A 27758-nucleotide genomic window follows, 5' to 3' on the forward strand; every position below is an offset into this window, starting at 1 on the left:
GAAGCCAGTGTGCCTGCCTCAGCTCCAACATAGCAGTGGCTGGTCCCTTCGAGGACCCACAATCTCACACCCAGAGTGCCGGGGGTGGGTGTGGTGGTGGTACTCTCATGGTGCACCCGCATGGCCACTTGGTTACTGCCTGACTAGGGTCATCCTGTCCACTAGGACCTGCAGGATAGCGAGAGCAATTCCAGAATGCTCTGGAGAAGAACAAAATGAAGCCAGCCGGAGAGTCTGGGTGACGTCTGTTCTCACAGTGGTGATGAGTCGCTGCTATCTTAGACCCTCTTCCTGCTGTAATATGAGTCGGGCCTTCCTCCATGGCAGAAAAGAAAGCCATAGGCTGTGTCTGTGGACCTCATGCACTCTTGCAGCTCTGTGATCATGTCGCTGATCACAGGACCACATCAGTGAGCAGAAATACTGTGCGGAGGGTGAGGGAAGACCGGTCCCCGATGCCTGGGTGGAGTCAGACTTGGTTGTCTTCTGTCTATCTATCATCTATCTATCTATCTATCTATCTATCTATCTATCTATGCAATCATTGTACACAGACACATACATATTACAGATGCTTCAAATTCTGATTTTCCACTTCATTGTAGTGTCGAAGCAATACTCAGTAGAAGGCAAACCTGCATGTTTTGCCTGGGACCTTGTCCCAGGATAGTCATCTGCATCTGATACTCCACCAGCCACGAGTGCCAGCTCCGTCAGCCTCACCCTCACAAGGGTGAACACCCCTCACTACAGCACATGGGGTTACCGCTAAGCCTCTGCAGTCTGTAACTTGTACACTGAATACATTTTCAACTGAGGGCAGTGTGGTGGGCGATCTTGACTGTCAACCTGAGGAGAAATTGATATCGATGGGTTTGGGGATGTTTTGGAAATGGGTGTACCTGGGTGGGTGATGCAGCCCTGGGCAAGCCCTTCCCCTGTCTGTGCCATGGTTTCTCTGTGTACGGAGTAGTTTCTCTGAGTTGCTATCATTTACAAAGCTCTTTGAACTGAGCCTCTCCACAGCTCTGTGTGAATGCTAGTGATTACTGCTGGCTAGACGTGTGAGAGGATTCAAAGGCCAGTGGCTGGAAGGTAATGCCAGCTCCCTCACCAGCAGAGTTTATTCAATAAAGCAGAAGACCTGACCTGAAGAGGCAGCCAAGGAATTTCCCCATACAGCACAAACAAAGGCATTGTACTTCGGAATGGAAAAACACTGTAGCTTGTGGTGGTAATCTAATTGTATTGAAATATTATTCTGATTTGTACTGAAATATTAATTTGATTGTATGTTAATAAATAAAGTTGTCTGGGGGTCAGAGCTATTAGAGCCATAGCAAGAGTGTGGCGGTGGCGGCACACGCCTTTAATCCCATAAGATCTCTGTGTGTTCAGGGATACAGCCAGCATTGGAGACATATGCCTTTAAGACCTAGGGGGCTGTACATTCAGACAGTGACGAGGCAGTCATGTGTTTGGGTTTACAACCAATGAGAAGGCAGAACAACATACTTTAAAAATACGAACGGACAGGAAGGAGGTCTCTTTTCGCGAAGCTGGGACAGCAGGAGGAAGGGTGAGATTTTAGCTCTGAGCTCTGACCTCTCGGCTTTCTCTTTTACATTGTTTCTGTGTTTCTTATTTAATAAGACGGTTGGTTACATCTACATCTGGCGCCCAACGTGGGGCACGAACCCACGACCCTGAGATTAAGAGTCTCATGCTCTACCGACTTTAAACTTTGTTAAGATATGAATGGTCACATAGAGTACTAACTAATTCTAGAAAAAAGGCTAGCTGCATATATATGTTTTTGTGTTCGAGTCTCTTATCAGTTTTCTGCAGGAAATCACGGCCAGGCCTAATATCAACTGAAGTCTCCAGAAAGAAGATGGGGCCCCACAACAACAACAATTCCACGTGGACAATAATAATATCATTAAGCTGACAAACATCATCCACAGATCAGCTTTGAACTACAAGGTGCTCAGAGCAATTTTGAGATGACTAGCTGAGATGATCCAGTCTCAAAGACTACTTGAATAAGGACTTGAGATAAACCCTGAACTTTGGCATTATACACAGACTGGATAGTGAAGGATATAGTTACCTCTCTTAGAATTTGACAATTAACCTAAAATTTTTCTTTCAGGATAAAGAAAACTTCGCCCATACCCAGCAGGAAGCAATTTTAAGAATACGACGCCCACATTCCCAAAGAGGTGGTGTGGGGCAGGTGGTTTTTTGGTCTTTTTAATGGGTTCTGGGTCTGGGATAATTTTCAGTATTTAGGGGGGTTGGTTACAAGTTATTGTCAAGGGTTAGGAAAAAGGCTAAGCAAAGGAGATTAGATTTAAGGTTCTTGTTTAAAAAAAAAAAGAAAGAAAGAAAGAAAGAAAGAAAGAAAGAAAGAAAGAAAGAAAGAAAGAAAGAAAGAAAAAAAAAAAGAAAGAAAAGAGAAAGACAATTACTAGTTTTAAATACTTTACATTGGATTGAATTGTTTTATATTCTACACAAATTTGAAACTGATATTGTTAGAAAATGCTATATGTATATTTCTAATTGTATTTATTCCATCCATTTAACAATGTAATGCAAATTTCTGATCCTTGAATGTTATTATTATCAACTATTAGGATATAAAGAAATGAAAGCTAGTAGTTAGACATTATCATAGAACTTGTAGTCATATTAGATATGTTTTAAAAATTGAGCAGAGATGTTTTAGACAGGTCATCTTCAAACCCTTCAGAGATCTACAGAATATGGCATTTAAAATGTTTTAATAACTTAGAAAATTTTTCTTTTTTGAGACATGTCGGCTCCTGGCAGTACCAATCTACTTTAGAGAAAATATGGGCATTGAAGAAACTGCATATGGAGTCAACTTTCATTCTGGCAAAAGTTAGCCACTGGACAACAAAGTATCCTCGAATCAACAGGACAAAATGGACAGACAGATCACGAAACAAGGGACTACTGATTCTTGCCAAAACAAGTGTGGTTATGGCTTTATCAAAAGGCATCTTCTGAGGCCAGGACAATATGGCCCCATCCCTGAAGTGGCCTTCGCATCCGGAAAAGGTACGGTGCCCTTTTCTTCGAAGGCAGCTTAACAGGCAGAGGGCCGATGGATTCTGTTGTACAATGGAACAGCAGCTGAAAGCTCATGCCTCTCAAAAGTAGACCGGCATTTAATAGAGGGATGTGGAGAAGAAGGGGATGCTGAGATGAAGCCATATATACACAGCCAAGAAGAATGGACAGCTGAATTAAAAAACTGTCAACAATTTCCAGAATTTAAAATCCTGAATCATGACAGGACACTAGTGGAATTCAGGTGTTTCTGGTACGTGGACTGCTCTCACCCAATGTGAGGTTGAACTGTTGACCTTGTGTACATCCTACTTCACAAATGAGTCTGTCAGATACACTAAGCCTATAGGCTGAAGATGATGCCCCAACACTGCGGAGAAACCTCAGGTGACTGCCCAGGCAGCTGGCTGTTTCTGTCAACTCACAAAATTTTTTTGGAAGTTGCTTGCATGCACTTCCTGTTTTTATTTTTGTTAGCTAATATTATTCCCTTCTTGGGTCTCTGAGGGAGTTGAAGATTAGTTAGTTATGGTTGAAGATTAGTTAGTTATAGTTGAAAATTAATTAGGATAGAAAGTACATTAGATACATCTTGGAATTATCAAAATAGGATAGATAATGGAATTATTTTCTCTGATTCGTCAAATACCTGTTTAGGTATTCATTACTTGTATATATTGTATATAGTTATTGTACTTTTGTATATAGTTTTTCTTTTGTTAGTCATAACCTTTTGCTTCTTTTCTTTTTATTAAAATAGAAAAGGGGAAATGTGGTGGTAATCTAATTGTATTGAAATATTATTCTGATTTGTACTGAAATATTAATTTGATTGTATGTTAATAAATAAAGTTGTCTGGGGGTCAGAGCTATTAGAGCCATAGCAAGAGTGTGGCGGTGGCGGCACACGCCTTTAATCCCATAAGATCTCTGTGTGTTCAGGGATACAGCCAGCATTGGAGACATATGCCTTTAAGACCTAGGGGGCTGTACATTCAGACAGTGACGAGGCAGTCATGTGTTTGGGTTTACAACCAATGAGAAGGCAGAACAACATACTTTAAAAATACGAACGGACAGGAAGGAGGTCTCTTTTCGCGAAGCTGGGACAGCAGGAGGAAGGGTGAGATTTTAGCTCTGAGCTCTGACCTCTCGGCTTTCTCTTTTACATTGTTTCTGTGTTTCTTATTTAATAAGACGGTTGGTTACATCTACAGTAGCTCCTAGATATTTGTATTTTTCTTCAAAATTTGAACATTAGGTATAAAAGGCCGTGTGTGTGTGTGTGTGTGTGTGTGTGTGTGTGTGTGTGTGTGTGTGTGTTTTGTGTATTTTTCTCATAAGGCTGAATCTATTTCAGACATATGTCAGATCCTGACTATCATAATATCTGGGGAAATGGAGGAGGAAGGAAGAAAGTAGAGAGAGGTGTGGAGGCAGAAAAGAGGAAAAGGCAGGGGGAGAGAAGGAGAGAAGGAAGGAAGGGAAAGAGGGAAGGGAGGAAAATGGGAAGGACAGGAGGAAGAGGAGGAAGAAAGGGGGACAGGAAGGCAGGCAGGCAGAGGGATGGAAGGGGGATGGGGGGGATGCAGGAGGGACATGTCAGCCAGTCTCTGTGCATCAGCTGCCTGCATGCATCTTCACTCCCTGCAGGCACTCTGACTCCCATGCAGCAGGGGCAGGATAGGCCACAAGCATCACCATCTGAGCCAAGGGGGTTGACTAGGAACCGGGACCAGACACACTGTCCTTCCTTACACAGGGAAGCCACACAAGCAAGCACGCTCTCCAGGCCTCCCATTCCCTGCCACTTGTCCTTAGTAATTCTCTAGGAAAACCTCTGCTAGCTTCCCACTTTCTGGGAGGGAGGCTGGAGGGAGTTCCCTTGGTTCCTGCTGGTTTGCTGGAGACTGAAGGACCAAAAGTCTTGAGCAAGAGGAGACAAGTAAACAAACGAGTTGTGTCTTCCAGACCCTGAGGGTTTCACCCACTGCTTCAGAGAACTGGACTGTGTGCTATCAGCAGGATGAGGGCTCAGGAGAGGCAGGAAGAAACAGCTGGAATCACCTCTCATTCAGGACTCCTCAGCCCAGGCTACTGTAACAAGGAGTCAGTTTCTTGTCACAGCATGCAATGACAAATGTGCCTCCCCCACAATTGTGGAGGCAGGGAGTCTAAGATCGGGGTGCTCCAGGGTGGATCTTTTCTGTTCATATGGTGGGGACCTGGGCACTCTGGAACCTTTTTGTGTTAGGTGGGGATTCCCGTGAATGGATGGAGACAGGAAGTCAGCCTGCACCACTGGGCAGTATCCTAGTGGACTTTAGAAACTCCCTGATTGTATTCATGAGGGCTCCACTCTCCCTAACTCATCACCTCCCTCCAGCTGGATCTCTTAGGTATTATGTGTGGTGGAGTGTTCACACATCCTTTGGGGACGAGGCACATTCAAGCCATGGTATCCTAATTAGAGGGAATCACAAAGGCTGTAGGAAAGGCTCAGCTGTCTTTGCATGCACCGGATGCAGTGGTGTGCACTTGTAACCTCTACATGGGGAAGGCAGAGACAGGAAGGTCCCTGGAGTACTGGCCAGCCACTTTAGTCTACTTGGCAAGCTCCAGGCCAGTGAGAGACTGTCTCAGAAACAAGATAGATGGTTCCCGAGGAACATCAGAGGTTGTCCTGTGGCTTCTGCACACAATTACAATTTACTCTCTCTCTCAAACACACACACTCACACATGAAAAGAAGATAGCCAAGTTTGGATTCCGCATGGTACTCGTTTGCTGTGACCCTTTTCTTTGATGCTAATTTACTAAATATAAAGTATTTAAACTATGTTGTTATTGGTGGAGACTGTATGAAGTGCTTGTTCATTGAGTTCTCATATAGTGAACATACAATATAACTGTCATATATTTAACATGTATATATTTAATGGATAAAGAACCTCCATCTAGCTGGATTTGGTGGTGAATGTCTATAATCCCAACATTCAGGAAGCTGAGGCAGGAGAAGCTCAAGTTTGGGGCTAGCCTGGGCTACAGAAAGATCTTAAGAGAATGAGCATGAGAGGGAGAGTGCCCAAGAGCAAGCACATCTATGTAGAAATTTTCTTTGTCTCCTGAGATACTGATTCTTTATGTCTGATTCTATGTCTTTGAGCTACTGAACTCAAAGTGAGAAAAGAAAACAACCAACTCTCAGCGGGCCTTACAATTCTAGACTGCGTGTCAGTGATGGAAAGTGTTACAGGATTAATATTTAAAATGAATATTTTGGATACAAGAGGCACTTAGGATCGTATATACATGCTTTCTTTCTGTGTTAGATTCTCCTGTGGGTTTACTTTGCTTACATCAGCTCTTCACCGACTCCAATCTGCATGCAGGTGCAAGACGCGGAAGGCGGGTTACCCATTGGGATAATAAGTGATACACCGTCATAGTAATACAGGATTATAAATGGCGCTGAGATGACCGTGGCAGGTGGAGCGTGCCAATCTTCTTAGGTGATTTCTTTCTAAACAGCAGGAAACTGGGCTGTTAGATTGGCATAGATGGCCTGCTGGAGGGAGTGCAAAAGATCGGTGTGTGTGTGTGTGTGTGTGTGTGTGTGTGTGTGTGTGTGTGTATGTGCTTTACACACACAAGCCAGTTAAGGTGAGTACTCCCGGAAATTGCTTTCTTCACCAGGATGGAGCGTGACCGATCACAAGTCCAACTGCACTCATGCTAGACTGAAAAGGTCTACAGGGACCTGGCCCACGGCCACTGCCACTTCCTTTGCTGGTGGGACTGAATCTCTGTGGCTAAGTGATGTGAGGATCCCTTACTTTCTTTCCGGGAGAGCCTGTAGGTGGCTGTGGGTTGGCAGACAGGGGTGTGGAGGTATGAAGCAAGGAAGGTGGGCTTCCTGTGCATGGCTGGGGACAGGAAGTCTGCCTGCATCAGTGGGCAGCAACCTAGGTGAGCTTGAAACCTTCCTGCAAACGGGTTACTCAAGCCAAACAGTTTAGGGAGGCCATTGTTTGGGGCCAAGCTGCTTGGCTAGCCCCCAGCAGTCCAGACCAGGCCAGAATGGGGGCAGTCACTAATGCTAAGGGTGACCGTCACACTGAGCTTTGAAACACTAGCGAGTTCCCCCAAAGTGGGGGAGTCTAGTCCCCTCAATCAACACACTGAGGAAGTCCTGTTTCAACCATGGACGGAGAACTCTGCAAAGAGAAGCCCCCTTTTCGTTTCGTTCTTCTCCGTCTGTCAAACCAGCTCCAGCTCCGTGGATACTCATTGTTTCCAGGTTGCAATAACAAGCTAAGTCGGGTCTTTAAACTAGACTCCTGCTACCTTGTCTCAGATACTCATCTCTGGAGGTGAAGGCCACGATAAAGCAAGGTTAACTTTTCCCCAGCTGACTGCTCTACACCAGTGAGGACACTGTACAAGGAGTTCGAATCCCAGCAAGGTCCGCTCCTTCAAGAAGGGTTTCTATGGCCCCTATTGTTACACAGCTGACCTGGAGCCGGGGGTGAGGGTCTCAGGGGCAGAACTCAAGGATACCTGAAGCAGCAATGGCAAGGTGCCTGACGCTCCCACGGACACATCCTTGCAGACACCCCACGTGAGTCTGTTACACAGTAGCACAGGGAACCCTAGGGACCTGGTTTTTCGAGACAGGGTTTCTCTGTGTAGTTTTGGTGCCTGTCCTGGAACTCACTCTGTTGACCAGGCTGGCCTCGAACTCACAGAGATCCGCCTGGCTCTGCCTCCCGAGTGCTGAAGGGATAGCTCAGCCATTAAAGGCTAGGCTCATAACCAAAAATGTAAGAGACCTGTTTCCAGACCTTACAGACAGCCACCACGTTAAAGCACCTAGAGCAGGGAGGAATGCGCGTGCGCTGTTTGGGGGTGGGGCGGGGCAAGTTGGAAGCGCATGCGCAGCTACGCGGCTGTACTTTCCGGGACGGCAGGGGCGTGACCTTCACCGTAGGGGCGGAGCCTGGCCGCCCAGTCTGACCCCAGCTGTACTGCACCGCGACCCCCTAAGCACATGGCGCGGCACGTGTTCCTCACCGGGCCTCCAGGTGACCCAGGGCCTGCCAGACTTGGCGGGGAGGGCGCGCGGCCTGACCCTCCGTCCGGGTCTCCGTCTTTGGCTGCACTTGCGGCTTGGCTTGGTGCATTGCAGCCCGGCGGGAGGGAAGGCCGGGAAGACGGCGGTGCGCCAGTCTCAGGTTCCCAACGACCGGCTGCCACCATGGTCTTAAGCCACGGAGGCCGAGGTGTACTTTGTAGGTTTCGGAGGCCCTTGAGCAGTCAGAGGCTTTGGAGAGGAGCAGAGGACGGTGGTAGGGGACGCGCCAGCCTTGCCCAGCACGCCCTGCGTTTGAAATCGGGATGCAGTTGGCTCCCCAGCATCCTGCTGTGGTGTTCACCTGGAGCCATAGCCATATCTGTGTTCATCAGCGATTTAGTGAACACAGGACTCACATGCTCCCCCCCCCCCCCCGCGCGTCCTAGCATAGCCATGGTGTGCAGGGTGTCCTGGATTTGCAAGCACCTCCACCCGCTAACTTGTCTCCCAAGTTGGTAGTGCTCCGCCCCTTGCGCTGCAGGCCCCACCCCTGTGGTCTCAGGAGCCCTCTTGCTTTAGGACACACTTTACTGTCTTGTTTGCTTACCACTAACTGTCCCAAAGGATCTGGTGTTCCAAGTCCCTATTCACACGCTCAGACCTCCAACTAGCTAACGAGACTTATAAAAGAAATCACCTTATGTACCTTCTTCTCTCAGCACGCCTGTCTCTTAGCACTTTCCCAAATACTGACCAGCATCTGTAAGCCATCCCAGAGGGGGCTCTCTGGTCACCAGAGCCCACTCAACCTAAGCCAACGTGGCATAGAGCTAAAGAAGCGCCAGGGGTCTGGCCCACGCTGCTGTTTGTAACATACAAGGTCCTGCGAAGTGATAGCCTCTGTCTTAAGAACTGTGGGGCTGCTGTGTGTTGTCTTTTTGAAAATAGGAATATACTAAGTTTAAAAGCTACATTTATTTATTTATTTATTTATTTACTTACTTATTTATTTATCTATCTATCTACTTGTTTATTTATTTAAGGGTATGTGCGGGTATAGAGGCCAAACGCCAGCTTTTGGGAGTTGGTTCTCTCCTCTCACCATGTATGTCTGAGGGATGGAACTCAGGTCGTCAGACCTGATGGCAAATGGCTTTACCCTTTGAGCTATCTTGCTGGTCCATAAATGCACTTTCTCTCTCCTTATGCTAAAAATGCTGCCTGCGTAGCAGAAGAACAAAAATGAAGTGTTAAGAAAGGGACAACCCAGGGAACTCATCAACCATGTAGAATTAAGACTGGGACCTTTGTTCTGTATTGCTCTAGACCAGTGTTGTGTGGACACATACATGCTTTGCTTAAAACCCATGAGGATTATACTGTGTATTTCTTTTATAATCAACCTTTTTATTTATTTATTTTTTTTACTGTGCATCATTTTTGTAAACTGGGATCCATTTTCCATGTAAGTAAGCAGTATCCCTTTTAATGGCGGTGTAACATAATCCTGCACTGCTGTGTGCTGGATGCCACAGCTGGTATTCCCTCTCTGGTCAGCATTTAGGTGATTTTCAGTGTTTTATTGCTATGGAGAAGCCCACAGTGAGCATCCAGTTTCACACATCCTTGTCTGGGTCCCCAAGCAGCAGAGGCTGGGGTGGGTATAGAGAGGTGGCCCTTCAGGAAGGGGGGGGGGCTGGCTCACATGGTCAGTCAGCATTAAGCAGATCCCTTGATTTCCTCGGCCGCAGAGGTTAGAAGTGGATCTTGATCTGTTCTGTGGGGTTCTCTGCCCACCCCAAGATCAGCACCTGCCACCACTGTGTGCTGCCCACACGCAGGCCATTATTTTAGTGTGAGTGTGGAGGAGAGACGCATCAAATAAGGACTAAGGATCAATTGTTTTCAGTACTTGTTAATTTTTTTGTGACTGTGCTAAAATACTGTGACCAAGGCAATGTATAGAAGAAATGATTTATTTGAATATAGGGGACCAGAGAGATTAAGTCTGTCACGGCAGGGAGGCATGGCCACAAGCAGCAGCATGGCAGTAGGAATAGGAGGCTGAGGGCTCATATCCTTTACCTTAGGAAGGAAACAGAGCAAAACAGAAGTAAGCGAGGCTCTTTAGACTCAAAGCCGGCTCCTAGGAACATACTTCCTCCAGCAAGGCCCTACCTTCTAAACACCCAAAACAGCGACACCAAGTGGACACAAGTGTCAAGATGCCCGAGACAATGGGGGACATTGCTTATTCAAACCACTGCGCAGTACTAGGGGTTGAGTCTAGGGCTTCAAAAATACCGGGTGATGGCTTACCACTGAGCGGTAAAACTCATGAATTGCCTTTTAAGGAATATTAGCCCTAAGGATAGCCACTGAAGTTGTACCGGTTGGGACCCTGTAGTGTAGCGGAAGTGCTCAGCTGTGGATCTGCTGGAACCTTCGCTGTCTTGGCTTGCAAAGTGTGTTTCCACAGTGTTTGTTCCCCCGGCTCTTGCGTGTGGCAGCGATTGTGCTGGTAAACACCCTGGAGTTTCTTAGTGTGGCTGGCTTCCAGACTGCGAGGGAAAAGGCCCCGGGGGTGGGATGTAGATTGGAGGCACGTGGGTGGCCTCCGATTTGGGAGCATTTGTGGGTCAAGAGGAGGGACTGCTTAAGAGCCTTGGAGCCCCTGATGTCAGAGCTTTGGGGGACAAGCAGGATTGCTTGGGGCCCCGGTGGAGGTGAAGTCCACGGAGGAAATCTAGGATTAGTCTGTGAAGCCTGGAAATGACCTCGTCTGAGCTGTTTGGAATTTAGAATATGTGTGTGAACCGAGTTACATTCACACTAGTAAGCCTAGGTCTGCATCTCTTGAAGGCTGCACTTTTGATTCCCAGTGCCAGGTCTGGCCAGGTCAGTCCCTAGGTGGTGTCAGTCACTTTTCATTGCTGTGACAGAGACTGTGACAAAGGCAACTTCATGGAAGAAAGATGCTTTGGGGCTCATGGTTTTGGGGGACACAGTCCAACAAGACAGCCAAGTCCAGAGCAGCCAGAGCAGCTTGGTCCGTGACAGTGGCAGCTGGTGGGACTGCTGTTTCTCATGGTGCTAGCCAGGAAGTGGAGAGCCTGGGCTGGAACCCCGAGGGCTGCAACCCTCTGGCCCCCCATCACTGACCCACCTTTATCAGCCTGGCTTCGTGCCCGAAAGGCTTAACAACCTCCCCCCACGTATCATCAGCCTGATTAAACACACGATTTAAACGAGAACAAAGCATAAATCTAGGGCAGTGGCTCTCAACCTTCCCAATGCTTTGACCCTTTAATATCGGTCCTCATGTGGTGGTGACCCCCCCAACCGTAAAATTATTTTCATTGCTACTTGATAACTGTACTTTTGCTACTGTTATGAATCGTGTTGTAAATATCTGTGTTTTCTGATGGTCTTAGGTGACCCCTGTGAAAGAATCGTTCGACCCTCAAAGGGGCGGGGGCGTAGCCCACAGCTTGAGAACCTCTGATCTAGGAGGCAAGGAACCTGGGTGCCAGATGCATCCGGGGATTGTGTTTGATATCAACTTCATGCCGCTCTGTCACCACTGTCCCTGTCTCCACTGGGGATGAGAACTCCTCACACCTGGAGCAATCAGCATGGCAGTGCAATTATTAATAGTCATAAAACCCATTTGCAGCCCGCTCCGTTCCCGGCGATTGCTCTAATAGGCTGGGCAGGCTTGGCGAGCTAAAGCTTCCCGACTTACCTCCTTTCTTTGTCTTTTTCAGGGGTTGGCAAAACAACCTTGATCCAGAAAGCCAGCGAGGTCCTGCAGTCCTCCGGGGTGCCCGTAGATGGATTTTACACCCAAGAAGTCAGGCAGGGCGGGAGGAGGATCGGATTTGATGTCGTCACCCTGTCTGGCTCTCGGGGGCCTCTGTCCAGAGTTGGGTACTGGTGTTTTGTTTCTTTGCGGTTTTGTCTCTAGCCTGTGCTGCCCACATCTTGTGTGAGTGTGCCTGCATGTGGAGCATGTGTCCGTGCAGAGGCCGAAGGAAGCCATCTGGTGTCCTGCTCTGCCACTCTGCCTTCGTCCCCCCAGACAGGGTCTCTCACTGAACCAGGAGCTCGCATGAGGGCCAGCAAGCCCAGGAAGTCTCCTGTCTCCCCTCTACAGCACTGGGCCTACAGGTACACATGGCCATGTCCAGATTTTTACATTGGTGCTGAGGATTTGAACTCAGGTCCTCAGGGGTATGGAGCAAGTGTTCTTGCTGGCTGAGGCATCCTCCTGTCCTGGGAGCTTCTTTCTTACTGTGATTTCCCTACAGCCGACTCCCCTAAAAGCCGTCTGTGGGGCCCATTTATGTTGTTCTGCCCATGATTGGGCTGAGGGTCTCACTGGACTCGGGGATAGCCAGGTGACCCTGCCTATCCTGGACTTCAGAAATTTCTCAGAGAAAGAAAATAGACCATCCTTGGAAAATGAGGATAAAAAAAAAGTCCTGTTTGATTTAAAACTTCGGCCACAAATTGTACACATTTCTCATGTGATTCTTAGCTCTGTGTCTAGTGCCGCTAATATTTACCTTATTGTTCTTTGGAGGTACTTACAATTGCACCCAGGACTCTCCCATATTATGCAAGCCTCTTTCAGGTAGCTATCTTTCCAGCCCTCTGTTTAATTTTAATCTTAATTTTGTTTTTGTTTTGTTTTGATACAAGGTCTTGCTATATGGCCCTGGCTCGCCTGGAACTCACAGAGATCCACCTGCCTTTGCCTCCTAGTGCTGGGATTAGAGGTATGTGCCACCATGCCCAGCACCCCCTATTTGCTTTTTATATTGAGAAAGTCTAAGTTGCCCAAAGTGGCATTGAACTCAACTCTGGCCAAAGAAGAAGTCCTTACACTTTCTGTCCTCCCGCCTCCTCCTCCTGGTTAGTTGGGACGATGACAGGCCTGCGCCATCACACTCCGGCTGAGACAGGCTCAGCTCTTGTGCTGTGCTTGTGGGCTCATTGGAGTTGCAGGGACTTCACTGGTCCACTGCACGACTGACTTGCAGAAGCAGTGCTGACGACGTTCATCAAGGCCCTGGTTTCAGGAGAGATACCCCAGCGGGCCCACGCTTGCACACTCCCACCTTTTGTATGGGTGATTGTTGAGGGTGTGTACAGAGAGCCAGTGACTCAGCAGATCAGCCAAACCCAGAAATCAATGGGGAATCCGCATCAAACACTCTTTATTTTTTAGGTCACAGCCTCCACCTGGAAAGCCTGAGTGCCGAGTTGGGCAGTATGTGGTGGACCTGGCTTCTTTTGAGCAGTTGGCACTACCTGTCCTAAGAAATGTGAGTATGCATTTTCTGTTTCAAAAGCCCATTGGCCTCTGTATTGTGGGATTCGCTGGCCACTTGAACACAGTGGCTTTTTTTTTTTTCTTGTAATTAGGTCTCAAAGTTTTAAAAGTCTTCCAGCTACTGAGCCTTGCTAAGGATAGGCACTCTACTTTGCTGTCACTCAGAGCGGTCACATGCCCAGAGAATGTGTAAAATATTCCATGTTAGGAAGGCATTATGCAGATCTGTATTCCTGTGCTCTGGTGCACAGAGCTTGCTTGAGTATGTGCTGAGGGTCCTGTGGATACTCTATACTGCTCTGTGTCTGCTCCATGGTGCACAGAGCTTGCTTGAGTGTGTGCTGAGGGTCCTGTGGATACTCTATACTGCTCTGTTCCTCTGCTCCATGGTGCACAGAGCTTGCTTGAGTATATGTTGAGGGTCCTGTGGATACTCTAAATTGCTCTGTGGTGCACAGAGCTTAATGTCATGTGCTATGTACCATTTAGCTGAAGCCTAGAGCTGCTGAGGGATTGGTCAGCCTCCATCTTCAGAGCCCTGGGATCCTGAGGTCTGTGCTGATGTGGAACTGCTGCTCCTAGGATCCCAATGAGGGCTCCTCTGCCTCCTCTCCTCCTCCTTTCCTCAGTTCCTCTGGGAATGAACCCCCATTTCTGGGCTGGGCTGTGGAGGCTTCTCTGTTGCTAGCAGCTGGGAGCAGGCAGAGAATGATGCATCTTTTTGCTTATTTCCCACGGGACCCATGCCTTCCTCTCATATTCAGACAGCGGTGGGAAGTGTCTGATGACATTCTGAGTGAGTCTGGCTTTGGGCGTAGGATCCATACAAAGAATTGATTTTTGCTCAGACAAGCAGAATCCTGGGAGGAGATGGAGTGCCCCATGCTTGGTGTCTGGCTTCAGACTTATGGAAGAGCTCCTGTGTGCTTGCTGACCAAGTCAACAGTTTGCCTCTTGTTTTTAATGGAAAAAGAAAAATAGAAACTGCTCATAGTTTTACAGTCACCCCATGCGTCTGTAATAATTAGGACTGTAAACTCAGGCCACCAAACTGGACTTAAGTTGAGTAATTACCTTGATCTGTGGCTGATGCTCCATCTGAGCTACATAGACATTGGTTCATCTCTCCCCATGAAGAGTCATAGCACATCCTATTACCTCCAGCAGTGATGGCTTCCTGGGGAGGGGTCTGAAGGTGAAGGCTGGGTGAGAAGGGTTGGGGGCTGCCCCAGGCTTCGGGGGCCATATATGGGAAACAGTTCATCACGCTGCACATCTGCCAGCACTGAGTATGCGCAGTAGAAATGTGCCTCTGGTCTGCATCTTGAGGGATGATGGACATACATACTTTTGGTAACTTACAGAGTGTTTTAGAATCTAACTTGGTGGTTCAGCCCTCTTTCCAGGTTTTGTGTTTTGATGTATCTAGACCTTTCGTTGCTTCTTCGATTTGATGTGTCTGGGTGTTTTGCCTGCTTGTGTGTCTGTTTGCTGTGTGTGTGCAGTGTCCTCAGAGGCTAAGAGAGGATGTCTAGTCCTCTGCAACTGGAACTGTAGACAGTCCTGAGTCACCTTGTGGTGCTGGGAGCCACAGGTCCTCTGCAAGATCAGTCAGTGCTCTCAACTGTTGAGCCCTCTCTCCAGCCCCTGCCAGATACTTCTTAAAGCAAATAACCTTTTAATTTTTCAATTCTACTTTTCTGTTCTTCATATTGATTCTTTCTTTCTTTCTTTTTCCTTTTTATTGACAGAAAAGCTCTGTCCTGATCCAAATTAATACAGCATTTTACCTATATGTTTATTCTTCTATGAGTTTGTTAAAAATATATTTTTAATCCATCTGGATTTGTTTTGAATATAGCAAATAGTGACACTCTTAATTAGTTTCTTCAAGATGCTTAGCCAGTTTACTAAAATTATTTGCTGAAAGCCCATGTCTAATTAGTTTATACTTTGTAAATTGTACTTTAAAGCATGTGCGTGATGATTTGGGATCATCTCTTCTATTCCACTGACCTTTTTGATGCTTGCCTGAATACCACTCTAGTCTGGGTAACTAGCTAATTAATTATGTTATTTTAGAAAAAGATTTTCATTTTTTATTTTAAAGTTGTGTGTGTGTGTGTGTGTGTGTGTGTGTGTGTGTGTGTGTGTGTGTGACATTGGAAGACTGTATCTGGAGCTGGAGTTACAGGTAGTTGTGAGCTCCCTGAAGTGGCTGCTGGGATCTAAACCTGGGTTCTCTTCATGAGCAGCAAGTACTCTTACCCGCATTTTTGGTCTTTAAAAATGTCTCATCATTTATGTTTGTTCCTTCCTCCACACAAAGCACTGACTGTATCCACAGTTCACCCTTAGTGAAGTGGAAGCTATGAGCCAGGCAGGAGCCCATTGTAAACTCAGAAGGCTCCATCCTGTTTCTCAGATGAGGAAATGGAGGCACTGAGTAGCAGGAGGGGCGCAGCTCATCAGTGGTGGAACTAAAATGAGATGTACAATCAAGACTTGCTGTCCATTCAAAACATCACACGACACAGTCAGAACTTCACCAGATTCACTGTATTTTCTTTCTCTTGCTTGGTGAGGTCCTTTGTAGGGGTCTTCTGATTTCTGGGACCACAGTGACTAGGTTCTTCATGGTCTTCTAGTAGTCAGGACTGACATGGTAGGGCTCATCTTCTCTGTAGTGGTCCTTTTGACAGCTGTGATACCAAGTGCATCATAGAATGTCCTGTATGTGTTGGTTTTTAGTGTTTCTCTTACAAAGGGAAGATCAATGAAGCGCAGCAAGCACCTGATTGCCACCATGTCCAGACCAAGCCGTGTCTGTTCCCTCAGAGACCTTTGGAGGCAATGGAGGTGAAGTCAGCTCAGCCCCTGGAAAGTAACTCCCTGTTCTGATCCAACATAGACTTTGAAGTGTTTAGGATCTGTTTTGGATCCTACTTCACATCTTCCAACTTCTACTCAGATAGGAGAACACTTCTGTCAGGGGATGGTGTGTGTGTGTGTGTGTGTGTGTGTGTGTGTGTGTGTGTGTGTTGTGTTGTGTTTAACATATGACCAGGAAGTAACACTTTGCGTTTCAAGCCACAGAGCTGTGGAAGCTATGGAAGGATCCAGAACAGTCAGGCTCCAGTTGGATCCTTTCGTAGAGGTTGGTGAGCTTCCCTGCATTGTTGGTGAACATGGCGTTTGTTTCTTGCTTTCACATTTTGGCTCTCTACCTCATCACCCCTGTGTCACAGGGTTGGCCATGGAAACAGAAACCATCTGGTGTGACGACAGACATGTTTGAAAGTCTTTAAAAGGCTTCAGTGAAAACATTCCTGCAGGGACTCCAGAGGAAAAGGAACTGGAAGCTCCGCCCCAGATTGGCTCCTTAGCTGCCCCCACCCCAGCCCCTGCTGACGACATCTTCATGGTGTCCCTGTGGCACTGCATGAGCATGAGCAGGGAGGCACTCCCTGTGGCTGTGGCCTTCTTCTTGTCAGACTTTCCCTGACAGTTCTGCTTTCTGTAAACTTTACTTCATCATCTGAGGATTAGAATAATCTCCTCGGAGGCCCCAGCCGTCAGGCAGATTTACCCATCAATCCCTTCTCCACCACAGTTGCAGCGATTAGCACGAAGTTACCGTGCGGTGAAGGGCTGAGCTCCCAACGCCTTGATGGTTCTTGATGGTTCCCCCAGATCTGATCTTCCCTTTGTGTCCAGTCACCTTGTCAGTTAGAAAACAGGTCACCACTCCTTCGCTGTAGCAGAAAACCAATTATCTGCCCCCCAGGCATCGAAGAGGACGGTGCCAGGCAGGAAAGGTCTCAAACTTTTATCAAAAGTTGAAATATTGATTCATTTTTCCCCCAGGCATGTGCAACTTTTAGAGAACGTTTGGCAGTTGTGAGCGCTTGGCATGACAGGAATTAGAGCCTGCTAGGTTCCGGTCACAGTTCTGTGTGTGCACGGAATAGCTCCCTCAGGCTGCTCAGGGCCTGTGCTGTGTGGTTAGGCCTCCCTGATGAGCAAGCTGTGCACTTACACACTCCCTGCAGCAATGTGGCGATGGTGACATCTCCCACACCCACAGTGTGTATTCCTTGTGACAATGTGAGCCGTCTTTATGTGTGGCCCTGGCCTCTGTGGCTCCCTGGGAACCACAGTGCCATCCTGCTTCTTAGACGCAGCTCTGCCTCCTGCCAGGGGAGTACAGATGTGTGGGAGGGGCTTCGGAGGCAAGTGAGTTTGACCTTGGCTCTTACTGTGCTGTCAGTAAAGGATATCTGTGCAGATGCTGTTGTAACAGCCGGGGACCGAGCACTGCAGTTCTGCTCAAGTCCCGGTGTTACTTACTGAAGAGCAGAGGAGATGGAGGTGGTGTAGGCAACCATACTGGGAAGGGACCATCCATCACAGCTTGATCTCTTTATCAGGGAGCTGGGTGTGGGGGGGCAGTGTGGGGACATGAATCTGCCATGGAGTCCCACAGGCCCAATGTCCAGGCTGGTCCCCAAGGCCTGGATTATGAGTACATCCTTCTTCACCCTCTGGGCTGTCAGCTAGGATGAGCTGTCTTGGTCCTAGGACCGCTCTCCTGTTCTGGAAGACACCTTGGGTACCACCCACTTCCTGTTTGGTCCTGTAATTGCATGCGACCCCAGGACCACAAGGTAGGATACCTAGACAGAGCCTCAGCACTTGCCTGCCTAAGCTCTGGGTGTCGGCTGTGTTGTGTATATTGAGCAACTGATGAGTGAGGAAGGGTCCAGCTGCAGCCTGGACACACCCCTTCCAGGTCAGCCCTGGCCTGGTGTAAGCAGCACAAGACTGGATGGAGCTCTGCAGTTCGGAGGCCCGAGGCACTGGCTCCCTGGCTTCTGTTCCCATTGTGTGCTTCCTGTCCTAGAATGTGTGGCTCTTGGGGGACAGGTTGCGGTTCTGCTACCTAGTGTCTGGTGCCACCCTCTTCCTTCCTAGTGTCCAGAACCCGCTGCTGTGGTAGATATGCACAGAAGCCAGACTCTGTGATGTGAAAATCAACTAACATGCCACCAGGAGGAGTACTTGATAGGCACACAGTTCAGATAAGGGCAGGGCCACTTTAACTACTTCACTTTTGGTTCAATATTTTGGTTACATAAAAATCTAGGCATAACTTTAATCCCAGCACTTGGAAGGCAAAGGCAGGTAGAGCTCTGTAAATTGGAGGCCAGCCTGGTCTATATAGTGAGTTCTAGGACAACAAACAAAAATGCTTCTTTGTATTCTTTTTTTTTTTCAAACTTTCTTTTTATTGATTCAATGTGTCTTTCACATCATGCATCTCAATCACATTCATCTTCCTGTCCCTTCATATCTGCCCTCTGCCCTTGCAACCTCCCTGCCAAAATAAAATAAAATTTAAGAGAAGAAAAAAAGAAGAATCTTGTCATGGAAGCTGTAGTGTGACGCAGTGTGTTACACGGTATATCCTTTTGTCCACAAATCTTTCCTTGCAGGTATTCATTGCAAAAAGTCTTTGGTCTGGTTCGAGGCCTCTGGTTTGTGCTACACTATCTATGCTGGGCCTCACTGGGACTCCTCTTGGATTCTTGGCTCTTCTGTTGTTGCCATGTGTTGTAGAGATCCTGCAGCTTTGGGTCTACAGGACTTGCTCCTTCATGTGCTCCAGGAGATCATAGGTGGGGTAAATGTTGGGGTGAGCCAACTCAACCCTGGTTCTAGGCCTGGGTAGTTGCAGCTCTTGCCTGTCTTCGCCACCAGGGTGAGATCTCCAGCATTGCCCCAGCTAGTTCACCCCTTATAGAGATGACCAAGGGACGGGCTGGCTCTCCCCACCTACACCAGCAGGGCCAGCTCCACTGTGTTGCCAGGCGAGGGACAACTCTCCTGTTCTTATGACCTCAGCGCCAGCTTTCTCAACTGCCACAGGCTGTGTGTGTGTGTCTCTCTCTCTCTCTCTCTCTCTCTCTCTCTCTCTCTCTCTCTCTCTCTCTCTTTCTCTTGCTTGCCTACACCACCATATGGCTGATGAGGGATGGAACCAGATCCATCAAACACACGTTCTCTGGCCGGTTCACCCGCAGGCCTGGTGAGGTGCAGGGCCCGCTCTCCTGAGTGCTGCAGCAGGTGAGGGGGAGGGTCAGCTCACTCCCTCCTCCCCCACCCTGCTGCAAGTGTGGAGGGACAGGGCCAGGCTTCTTTGTATTCTTAAAAGTACTTAAAAAGATAAAAACAAAGGAACAAGAACAGTGTCGCCCTCTTTTTGGACTGTGGAATGGCGTTCTGTTGCCCTGAGTCTGTTTCTTATCCTTCTGGAAGGCAGAGTGGTGGAGTTGAGGGGCTGTCCACAGCTCCTGGGACCCCGGGCCGACTGTTTCTGGGACTCAGGCAGCATCTTTCCTCCTAGGAGCTTTTCCTCTTGTCGCTGAGAATTTATAATCCGCTGCAACACTGGCCAAAGCCAGGTGCAGGACAGCTGTGATACATGAGTCAAGGGTAGGTTGAGCCCTTGGAAGTGACCCTGCACATGTCATCTTCTGGGGAGATGGGGCCACCCAGATGCCAGGCACACAGTGACTGCCTGCCATGTGACCAAGAGGCACCCCCAGCTCTGAGTTGCACAGGGAGGCCCTAGGAATGAGAGCAGCCTGATGTTGTCATCTTCAAACTCCACCTGGTGCTGTGGGCCATGACTCGGGAGCTCAGAATCTGGGTTAGGTCCACAGGGCGAGCCTCCATTGACTTCTGTGTTGTTTCCCTCTGGGCTGGCTCGAATATATATGCGAAAACAGCAGTTGGAGACATAATGATGTTTCTTTTTTAAGCTCTTCTGAATACCCTGTTGAGCTGTTTAGAGAAGCAAGCTGCATGTTGCCTGTTCTCAGTGCCCTGACCTCCAGCCCCTCTCTCTATGACATGTGAATCACTTCCATTTTTTTTTAAAAACCTTATTTTTTGCAATTCCTGCAGTCTGGGCAGAATGAGGGTGTTAGAAGTTCGGGGTCCACAGTGAACAACAAACACTGCCCTTGCAGGCCTGAGCATCTGTTCACTTCTGGGGGGATGTTTTGGAGAGCTGCAGGGGGACTGGTGTAGAGGTGTGAGCTTTGCACCCACATGTGTGTACGTTCATGCAGGGCCTTATGCGATTACCATCCGCCACATGTATTTACTGCACTCAGGTAAACACACACATTGTACACATGTTCTTCCCCAGTACCTCTCCCTTGTCTGATTTGTTGGCTTTCAACGTTGCCAATCAGTGTTCCAAACAATTCTATTGGTCTCTTACATGTCAGCTTCTGGGAAGGTGTCTGTTTAATCCACCGTCTCTGGGGTGGCAGTGTGCTGGCCATGCCTTGGTAAGGGTTGGGTCAGTTGTAGTGGCGTGGTTCTAAAAAGAGAGACCTTCCTGTGTCATCAGCTCCTTTTTAAAGCCACAGACTGCTGATAGCCATTTTCTTTCTCCCAATTTGGCACTCAGTTTTGAAGAAAAAGCTTAGATTAGGTGGCATGTGACCCCACAGCTGCTCTTCCTGCCTGCCAGTGGGGGCAGTGCCAGCCAGCCGCAGCTTCCCCGTCTCAACTCTGCAGCCCCAGGAAGTTCCACAGTGAAAGCAAAGCTGGGCACATGGGTGCTTCTGCCTTGGCAGGCATGAGAAATGAGGACAGGGTCCCCAGGTGGGTTGTGGAGGCCCACAAGGGTTTCCTAGTGAGATCTGAGCTTGCTTTAACCAGCAGGGCTGCATTAGAGAATTGCTTGACCATGTGTGTGATTACTAGGTGATTGGAAAGGGTCTGCACTTGGCTATGCTAGAGGGAGGTCTTTTGCTCCACCCCTTGGTATTCCTATAAAAGGCCTTTAGCCGGGCAGTGGTGGTGCACGCCTTTAATCCCAGTACTCGGGAGGCAGAGCCAGGTGGATCTCTGTGGGTTCGAGGCCAGCCTGGTCTACAGAGTGAGATCCAAGACAGGCACCAAAACTACCTGGAGAAACCCTGTCTCGAAAAACCAAAAAACAAACAAACAAACAAAAAGGCCCTTTAGAGGATACCGGAGGGGTCAGTGGGTAATGATCCAGGCTCTCCCGAGGCTATCCTGTGTTTCTGTTTCTCTCCCCTTCATCTTTCTATCTAAATATTTCTCCCTCCTCCCTTCTCAAGAACCCTGGGGAAAAAGTGGGAGCGGGCCTCCCACAGAGAAATGGGTAGCTCCCACCACAGTGGATGAAGGTCAAGTGTGTCGGAACACAAGCCAGGCCACTGTGCAGATACCTCAGGCTGATGTCGCTGGTGAAAGATAGGTGACCTGTCCTGTGGGCGTGCCAGTGGGTGGGAAAGAGAAAGGATGACTAGAAGACTGCGTTCCTGCCTCCCTCCTTCACAGCCTGGGCCTGCTACATGAAGGGCTGTCCCAGCAGGTGCCAGTGCTGATGCGCCTCCCTCTACCCCCTAGTCGCAGCTGGCACCTTTCCTTACCTGTGTCCCTCTTGCTTAGCTCCCCTCAACTAGAGGAAAAGGCCTCTGGCTCTGCTGTCCTCCAGAGCCGCTTGGCAAAGTCTCACCTCCAGGCTCGATCACGTGGGTGCTGCCTCTCCACCCTCTCTGGTAATGGTGTACGAAGCCTCAGTGGTACCTCACCTCAGACATTCATCAGTTGCCTCCCAACAGGGCACCACGTGCCCTCAGCCAGAGGAAGGCCAAGGCAGAGATGGCCACTTTTTGTTACCCAACCTGAGGAGGGCCTGGTGCCACGTCTGCTGCATCCTCAATGGCCACATGACCAACCCTGGGGAAGTGTGGCTGGGGACTGTGGAAGGATGTGATCCCTGGAAGTTGGGGAGGAGGCTGCATTTTCAGGGATGAAAGGGACCCAAATCCAAAGGGGAGCTGAGATTCACTTTCTCTTTTTAAGAACATTTATTTTATTCATTTGTTCATCCATTCATCCGTTTGTGTGTGTTTATGAGTTGTATGCACACATGTGTAGGGCGCATGCTTCCATGTGAGCCCTGGGAGGCTAGTCCTCCCCAGCTGCTCTCCAACTTAGTGCTTTTGCTGTTGGGTCTTTTGCACTTAGAGCTCATGCTTTTCTACTAAGATGGCAGCCAGCAACTTCCAGGGGTCATCCTGTCTCTGTCCCCCGTGGAGGTGAGGCACAGGCATGCAGGGTCACACCGAGCTTGTTGCATGGATGCAAGGAGTTGAACTTGGCTCCTAATGCTTGCTGGTAGCACCTTCTCCCCTGTCCCAATGCAGACACACACTGTACTGGCTGGTTTTGTGTGTCAACTTGACTTAAACTAGAGCCATCAGAGAGGAAGGATCCTCAGTTGAGGAAAAGTCTCCAAAAGATCCAGCTGTAAGGCATTTTCTCATTTAGTGATTAATGGGGTGGGGGGTGTCCAGCTCATTGTGGCTGGTGCCATCCTTGGGCTGGTAGTCCTGGGTTCTACATGAAGGTGGACTGTATAAGTCACAGAAAGCAAGCCAGTAAGCAGCTCCCCTCCATGCCTTCTGCATCAACTCCTGCCTTCAGGTTCCTGTCTGGTTTGAGCTCCTGTCCTGACTTCCTTCAGTGATAAACAGCAATGCTGAAGTATAAGCCAAATAAACCCTTTCCTCCCCAACTAGCTTTCTGGTTATGGTGTTTTATCTCAGCAATAGAAAACCTAACACCACACACACACACACACACACACACACACACACACACACACACACACGAATTTTGGCATATGTTACGTATGTACATACATGCTTATATTACCTGCCAGTTCTTTGTATAAAAATACAGATGTGATTATATCCATTTATAAAATAATAGGATTGTACCAGAACAACAGCAGTTATCTCTGAAATAGCTTCCATTTTTGTCTTTATAGTTCTATTTAAACGATTTTTATTTGGCAATACAATTTCATGCATGTACAGAATGCATTTTGATCATTTTTGCCCTCCATGACCCTGTCTCCCTCCCTCCCACGCCCACCACATTCTTCTTGTGAGGTTAGCCTCTGAGATAGCTCAATACTTGGTCACGTTAGTCGTCATTATTCTGACCACGTTCGCTTTGAACCAGACTCCTTTCCATCTCATTTCATGACTTTTTTTTGTCAACTTCTAGACTGGATTGGAATACACAGGCACCTGCCTGCAGCTCTCATCTCCTTCCCATCAGAGTTAGGAGTACAACCCAGCATTGAAAAGAGGGGGTGTGTTAGTGAGCCCCCCCCCCCCCCCCCGCCAGCACGGCTGTCCTGTTTCCCTCATACCCATGGCACTCTCTTTCTCTCACTGTTCACAACCTTTATTTCCGGGGTGTGTAAAGTGGGAAGTCTGGTTACCACTGGGCCATTCTAGAAGAAAACACATTTTGAGAGAAACTTGGGCGGGGAGGTGCAGTCACAGGGAGACTTGTATATGAGCCTTGCGGACAGAGCTGTGTCTCATGCATGTGGAGACAGTCCTCTGGTGCATAAGGCACAGCCCACTTGCCTTGCCCTGGACACCGGTGCATAGTTAGTCAGGGTGGGAGCCCCTGGGTTGCGACCCCAAGGCTTTGCTGTCCCGGTAATGGTGCCTTCCATCCACAGGCAGGTCCCAGCGGCGGCCCCAGGCACCGTGTGTGCATCATTGATGAGATTGGGAAGATGGAGCTCTTCAGCCAGCCTTTCATTCAGGCAGTCCGCCAGACGCTGTCCACACCGGGCACTGTTGTCCTTGGCACCATCCCAGTCCCCAAAGGGAAGCCACTGGCCCTGGTGGAGGAGATCAGGAACAGGCGTGACGTGAAGGTGTTCAGTGTGAGTAAGCCAGCCCTTGGGGACCTCCTACCCTGGGGTCACACCCCAGCCCTTGCGATCTTGCTCATCTACCTCTGCCAGCAGTGGCGTAGTCAGGGCAGGATTTGAGGTGTTGGCTGGGAAGGTCTGTCCAGGGAAGAGCTGTGGAGACCAGAGCCATGCAGGTCATGTGCTCAGTGGCAGAGTTCCAGCCCCATCCCAGCCGAAAGATGTGTGCTTATGGGAAAATTAGTTACTCAAGTCTGGGCCTTGACTTTGGAATTGTCTTCGTAATAAAATAAAGTAAACCTGTAAAAAAAATAAAAATGGGCAAAAGATTTGAATAGCTGTTTCTCCAAGGATCATGAGGAAGCACGGAGAAGACATGTACCCCACCAACCATGGTGACCATGACACCACACCCACTAGAAGGCCTTCCATTTCTGTTAGAGGAGAGAGAAGGGAGGGCTGGGAGAAACCTCAGCCTCTCTACCTTGTCAGTGGGAAGGAACTGAGCTGTCCCTGGAAAACCACTCTGGTTTCTCCAGAGGTTGTGTGTTAGTCACTATACCAGCAAGTCCACTCCTAGGCATTCATACAGAAGACTTAAAGACACGTGATACAAAGCTTGAATGAATGCCCACAGCAGCATTATTCACAATACTTTACAGACTGAGAGGGGCCCAGATGTCCACCAGCAGCTAAATGGGAGTGTAACGTGTGCTCTAGCCATCTGGTGTGGTGTTAGTGGCACAAAGGATAAAGCACAGCCACATTCTGAAGCCTGCATGAAGGCCGTATTGTGCTGAGTGAAAGAAGCCAGTCACAGAAGGTCACGAGCTCCGTGATTCCATTTATAGACTGGGCGTTGAGACAGGAAATAGAGTGGTGATTGCTGGTGATGGGCAGGAAGGAAGGAGGTGGCTGTGAACGGGGGCCTTGTCTGTGATGAAATGTCCATCTCTAGCCCTTAGAGGGTGAACTTCCATGGCATTTGCAGTGCGTCTCAGCCAGGCAGTTCACACACGTACGCACACAGAGGTCAAAGCCATGGCGGCACCGCTTTCCCTTTAAGACTCATGGGCATACCCTGTAAATGGTGACGGCTGGTCCCCTCCCCACCTAGGCATGGCCTTGCTGCATGACAGCATGGCGGAAGACCTCACATGCTGAGACATGGCAAGCATGCCTGCTCAGGTCTCCTTTCCTTTTACAAAGCTCCTAATGCTGGGCTGGCAATGACTCTGGAGTTCGTACCCAGCATGCACAGCGTCTTGTGTTCCATCCACAGCACCCTTATAAACAGGTGTTGTGGTACACGCGACACATCTGTTGCAAAAAAAATATATAAATAAAAAAGCCACCACTGCCATCCTATGGGCCCTGCCCTCAGGATGCCCTTTTAAAGCCCTTCTTCAAGTACCTTTAACTCATGGAAAGGCAGGAGATAGATTCTGGCGCATGCACTTTGGGGGTGTGATGAGACCTATGGTGGACAGAAACTCCTCCTCATATCTACATGCTCACTGAAGCATCCAGGCACACCGCCTCCTGCTCTCTGTGATTCTTGGCTCTGCACCTCTCTGAACATCATCCACCACCCGACCAACTTCCTTCCGCCCAAGCTTTCTTCCCCTGGACTGCTGTCTGCAGCCCCACCCAGCCTGCACTGCCTCTTCAGGGATCTTCCCCACAGGACCTTGCACACTTCTTGGTCTTTATGTCCTTTCCCATCATGGTCTGTGAGGTCACAACCTTGGGGGGTCTGATCTGCAGCACACACCAGGTCAGGAGACCTGTGTGAGACTCTGGGATGCATCCCCTTGTCTTCTCTGGCTCCCCTTCAGCTCTCAGAGGAGCAGGAAGCTGAGGTCAGAGGCTCCTTGCAGCACTCAGATTCTCCAGGGTCATGGAAAGACCTGTAGATGTCATTGTCCTTGGGAGTAACCCAGAGTTGTGGGCAGCTACTGCAGTGTGCTGCTCTCTAGGGCTCAGGTCCAGCCCAATCCCCTCTTTGCGCCCCCCCCCCCAATCAGCCTGCAGCTGCTGAGTCTCACTCTGTCCCACCTCCATCCTGTGCCTCCCAGTGCCTCCCAGTGGTCATGCATTCCACTTGGGACTTGGTGATCCCAAAGAGCTGGCTTCTGCCTCCACCCCTGCTCTCGAGGAAATGTTGGCTCGAAGGACTAGAGGGAAGTGCTCTCTAAGCTTGCTCTCTTGCCTCTTTCCACAGGTCACTAAGGAGAACCGAAATAGCCTCCTGCCGGATATTGTGACCTGCGTGCAGAGCAGCAGGACCTGAAGCAGCAGGCGACCTGGTCCAGCTCTGCCTGCTGGTTACCCAGGTTTGCTACCTCCCTGTCAATGGGCCTTGTGCCCTCTGTCCAAGAGAGCTGGGCAGCTGCTTTCTACAAAATGTGGGTGAGATCAGAATTAGCCCAGTGCCTGCTGGGCCGTGCACAGTGAACAGTGCACTGTGTCTTATGTATGCTCAAGGGTTCTGTCTATTTCCTTTTGCAGCTGTGCGTGTGATTTGAGTAAATTCGAAGTGAACGTGTCAAGTATTAGTGGAATTTGCTCCCGTCGGGGTTTCTGGATGTGTTTGGGGCTGGGGAGAGGAGTTCACTTCTTCACTGACTTTACATGCTGTGGATAGTAAATACCTCTCCAGGTGCAGCTCCAGACTCCTGCAGCTCAAGACAGTAACAACAACTTGATTCTCTTCGTTATTTCCAAGGAAAAGCATATTAGTTCCGCTCTTCATCTCTCGTTTATTCCTTTCTTTATTGCCTAATAAAACTGGAAATAAGTCCGGTGCTTCAGGCACAGGCGTCCTCGCGTGGGAGGGACGGTTTTCAGAATGCTGGTGTTAGCCGATGCTCCGCAGGCCAGACGTGTGCAAACCCTCCTGTTGTGCAGAGTTAGCTGGGCACAGTTTTCAGCCACAGAGCCCAGGTGCCCTCCCAAGAAAGAAAGGGACGGGACAGCCATCAGAGGAAGGCTTTGGAAGCTGATGTGAACTGCGGGCACCACTGGCTGCAGGCGCTCCTCTGTGAGGAGTGAGGGGACAGGCGGGGGCCCAGCCCACATTGGGCTCTAAGAAAAGCGAATCAACTATGGAAGCTGCTGGGTCCATAAAGGCCAGAGGCTGACGGCACCGGAACTTTAGTCATTTTAGACATTTTTTAACAACAGCATTAATGACAACACCCATTGATGTGAGTACCATGGGTCCCTTACTGGGACCATGGACATATATATGGGCCTGTGTTAATGGGGGTGCCTGTGAGCTGGACACTAGGACCCGGTGGATAGTGCAGTAAGCACTCCACTCAAGAGCCTGTGGCTAGGGCAGGATCTCATGTTGATCCTCCATCCAGGGTAGTTTTCAAAACTTGGCCTGCTCTTTCAAAGCAGGTCCCGGAGGGACCACTGCAGGCATGCCTTCTAGATCAGGAACT

The 27758-nt window shown here is 48.9% G+C and overlaps 1 protein-coding gene across 2 annotated transcripts; it reads left to right on the forward strand.

Moving 5' to 3' along the window:
- Positions 1-8036: 8036 nt before the first annotated feature.
- Positions 8037-26858, forward strand: Ntpcr (nucleoside-triphosphatase, cancer-related). 2 transcript variants are annotated; one of them, XM_076572347.1, is made up of 5 exons: positions 8037-8186; positions 11944-12106; positions 13410-13506; positions 24109-24318; positions 26531-26858. In XM_076572347.1, exons 1-5 carry the CDS (start codon positions 8153-8155, stop codon positions 26597-26599), a joined length of 573 nt encoding a protein of 190 aa, XP_076428462.1. In that variant the 5' UTR covers positions 8037-8152; the 3' UTR covers positions 26600-26858. The 2 variants fall into 2 exon arrangements, with proteins under 2 accessions (XP_076428462.1, XP_076428463.1); XM_076572348.1 differs by lacking the exon at positions 8037-8186 and adding an exon at positions 8240-8393.
- The last annotated feature ends 900 nt before the right edge of the window (positions 26859-27758 follow it).

The sequence above is a fragment of the Peromyscus maniculatus genome, chromosome 5 (genome assembly GCF_049852395.1).
Source record: "Peromyscus maniculatus bairdii isolate BWxNUB_F1_BW_parent chromosome 5, HU_Pman_BW_mat_3.1, whole genome shotgun sequence".
In the NCBI taxonomy this organism is placed as follows: Eukaryota; Metazoa; Chordata; class Mammalia; order Rodentia; family Cricetidae; genus Peromyscus; species Peromyscus maniculatus.

Coding starts and splice junctions, on each gene's coding strand:
- Ntpcr (XM_076572347.1), top strand. CDS start 8,153: ATGGCGCGGCACGTGTTCCTCACCGGGCCTCCAG. Junction 12,107..13,409: donor GGGCCTCTGTCCAGAGTTGG/GTACTGGTGTTT, acceptor TTTATTTTTTAG/GTCACAGCCTCCACCTGGAA. Junction 24,319..26,530: donor GTGACGTGAAGGTGTTCAGT/GTGAGTAAGCCA, acceptor CTCTTTCCACAG/GTCACTAAGGAGAACCGAAA.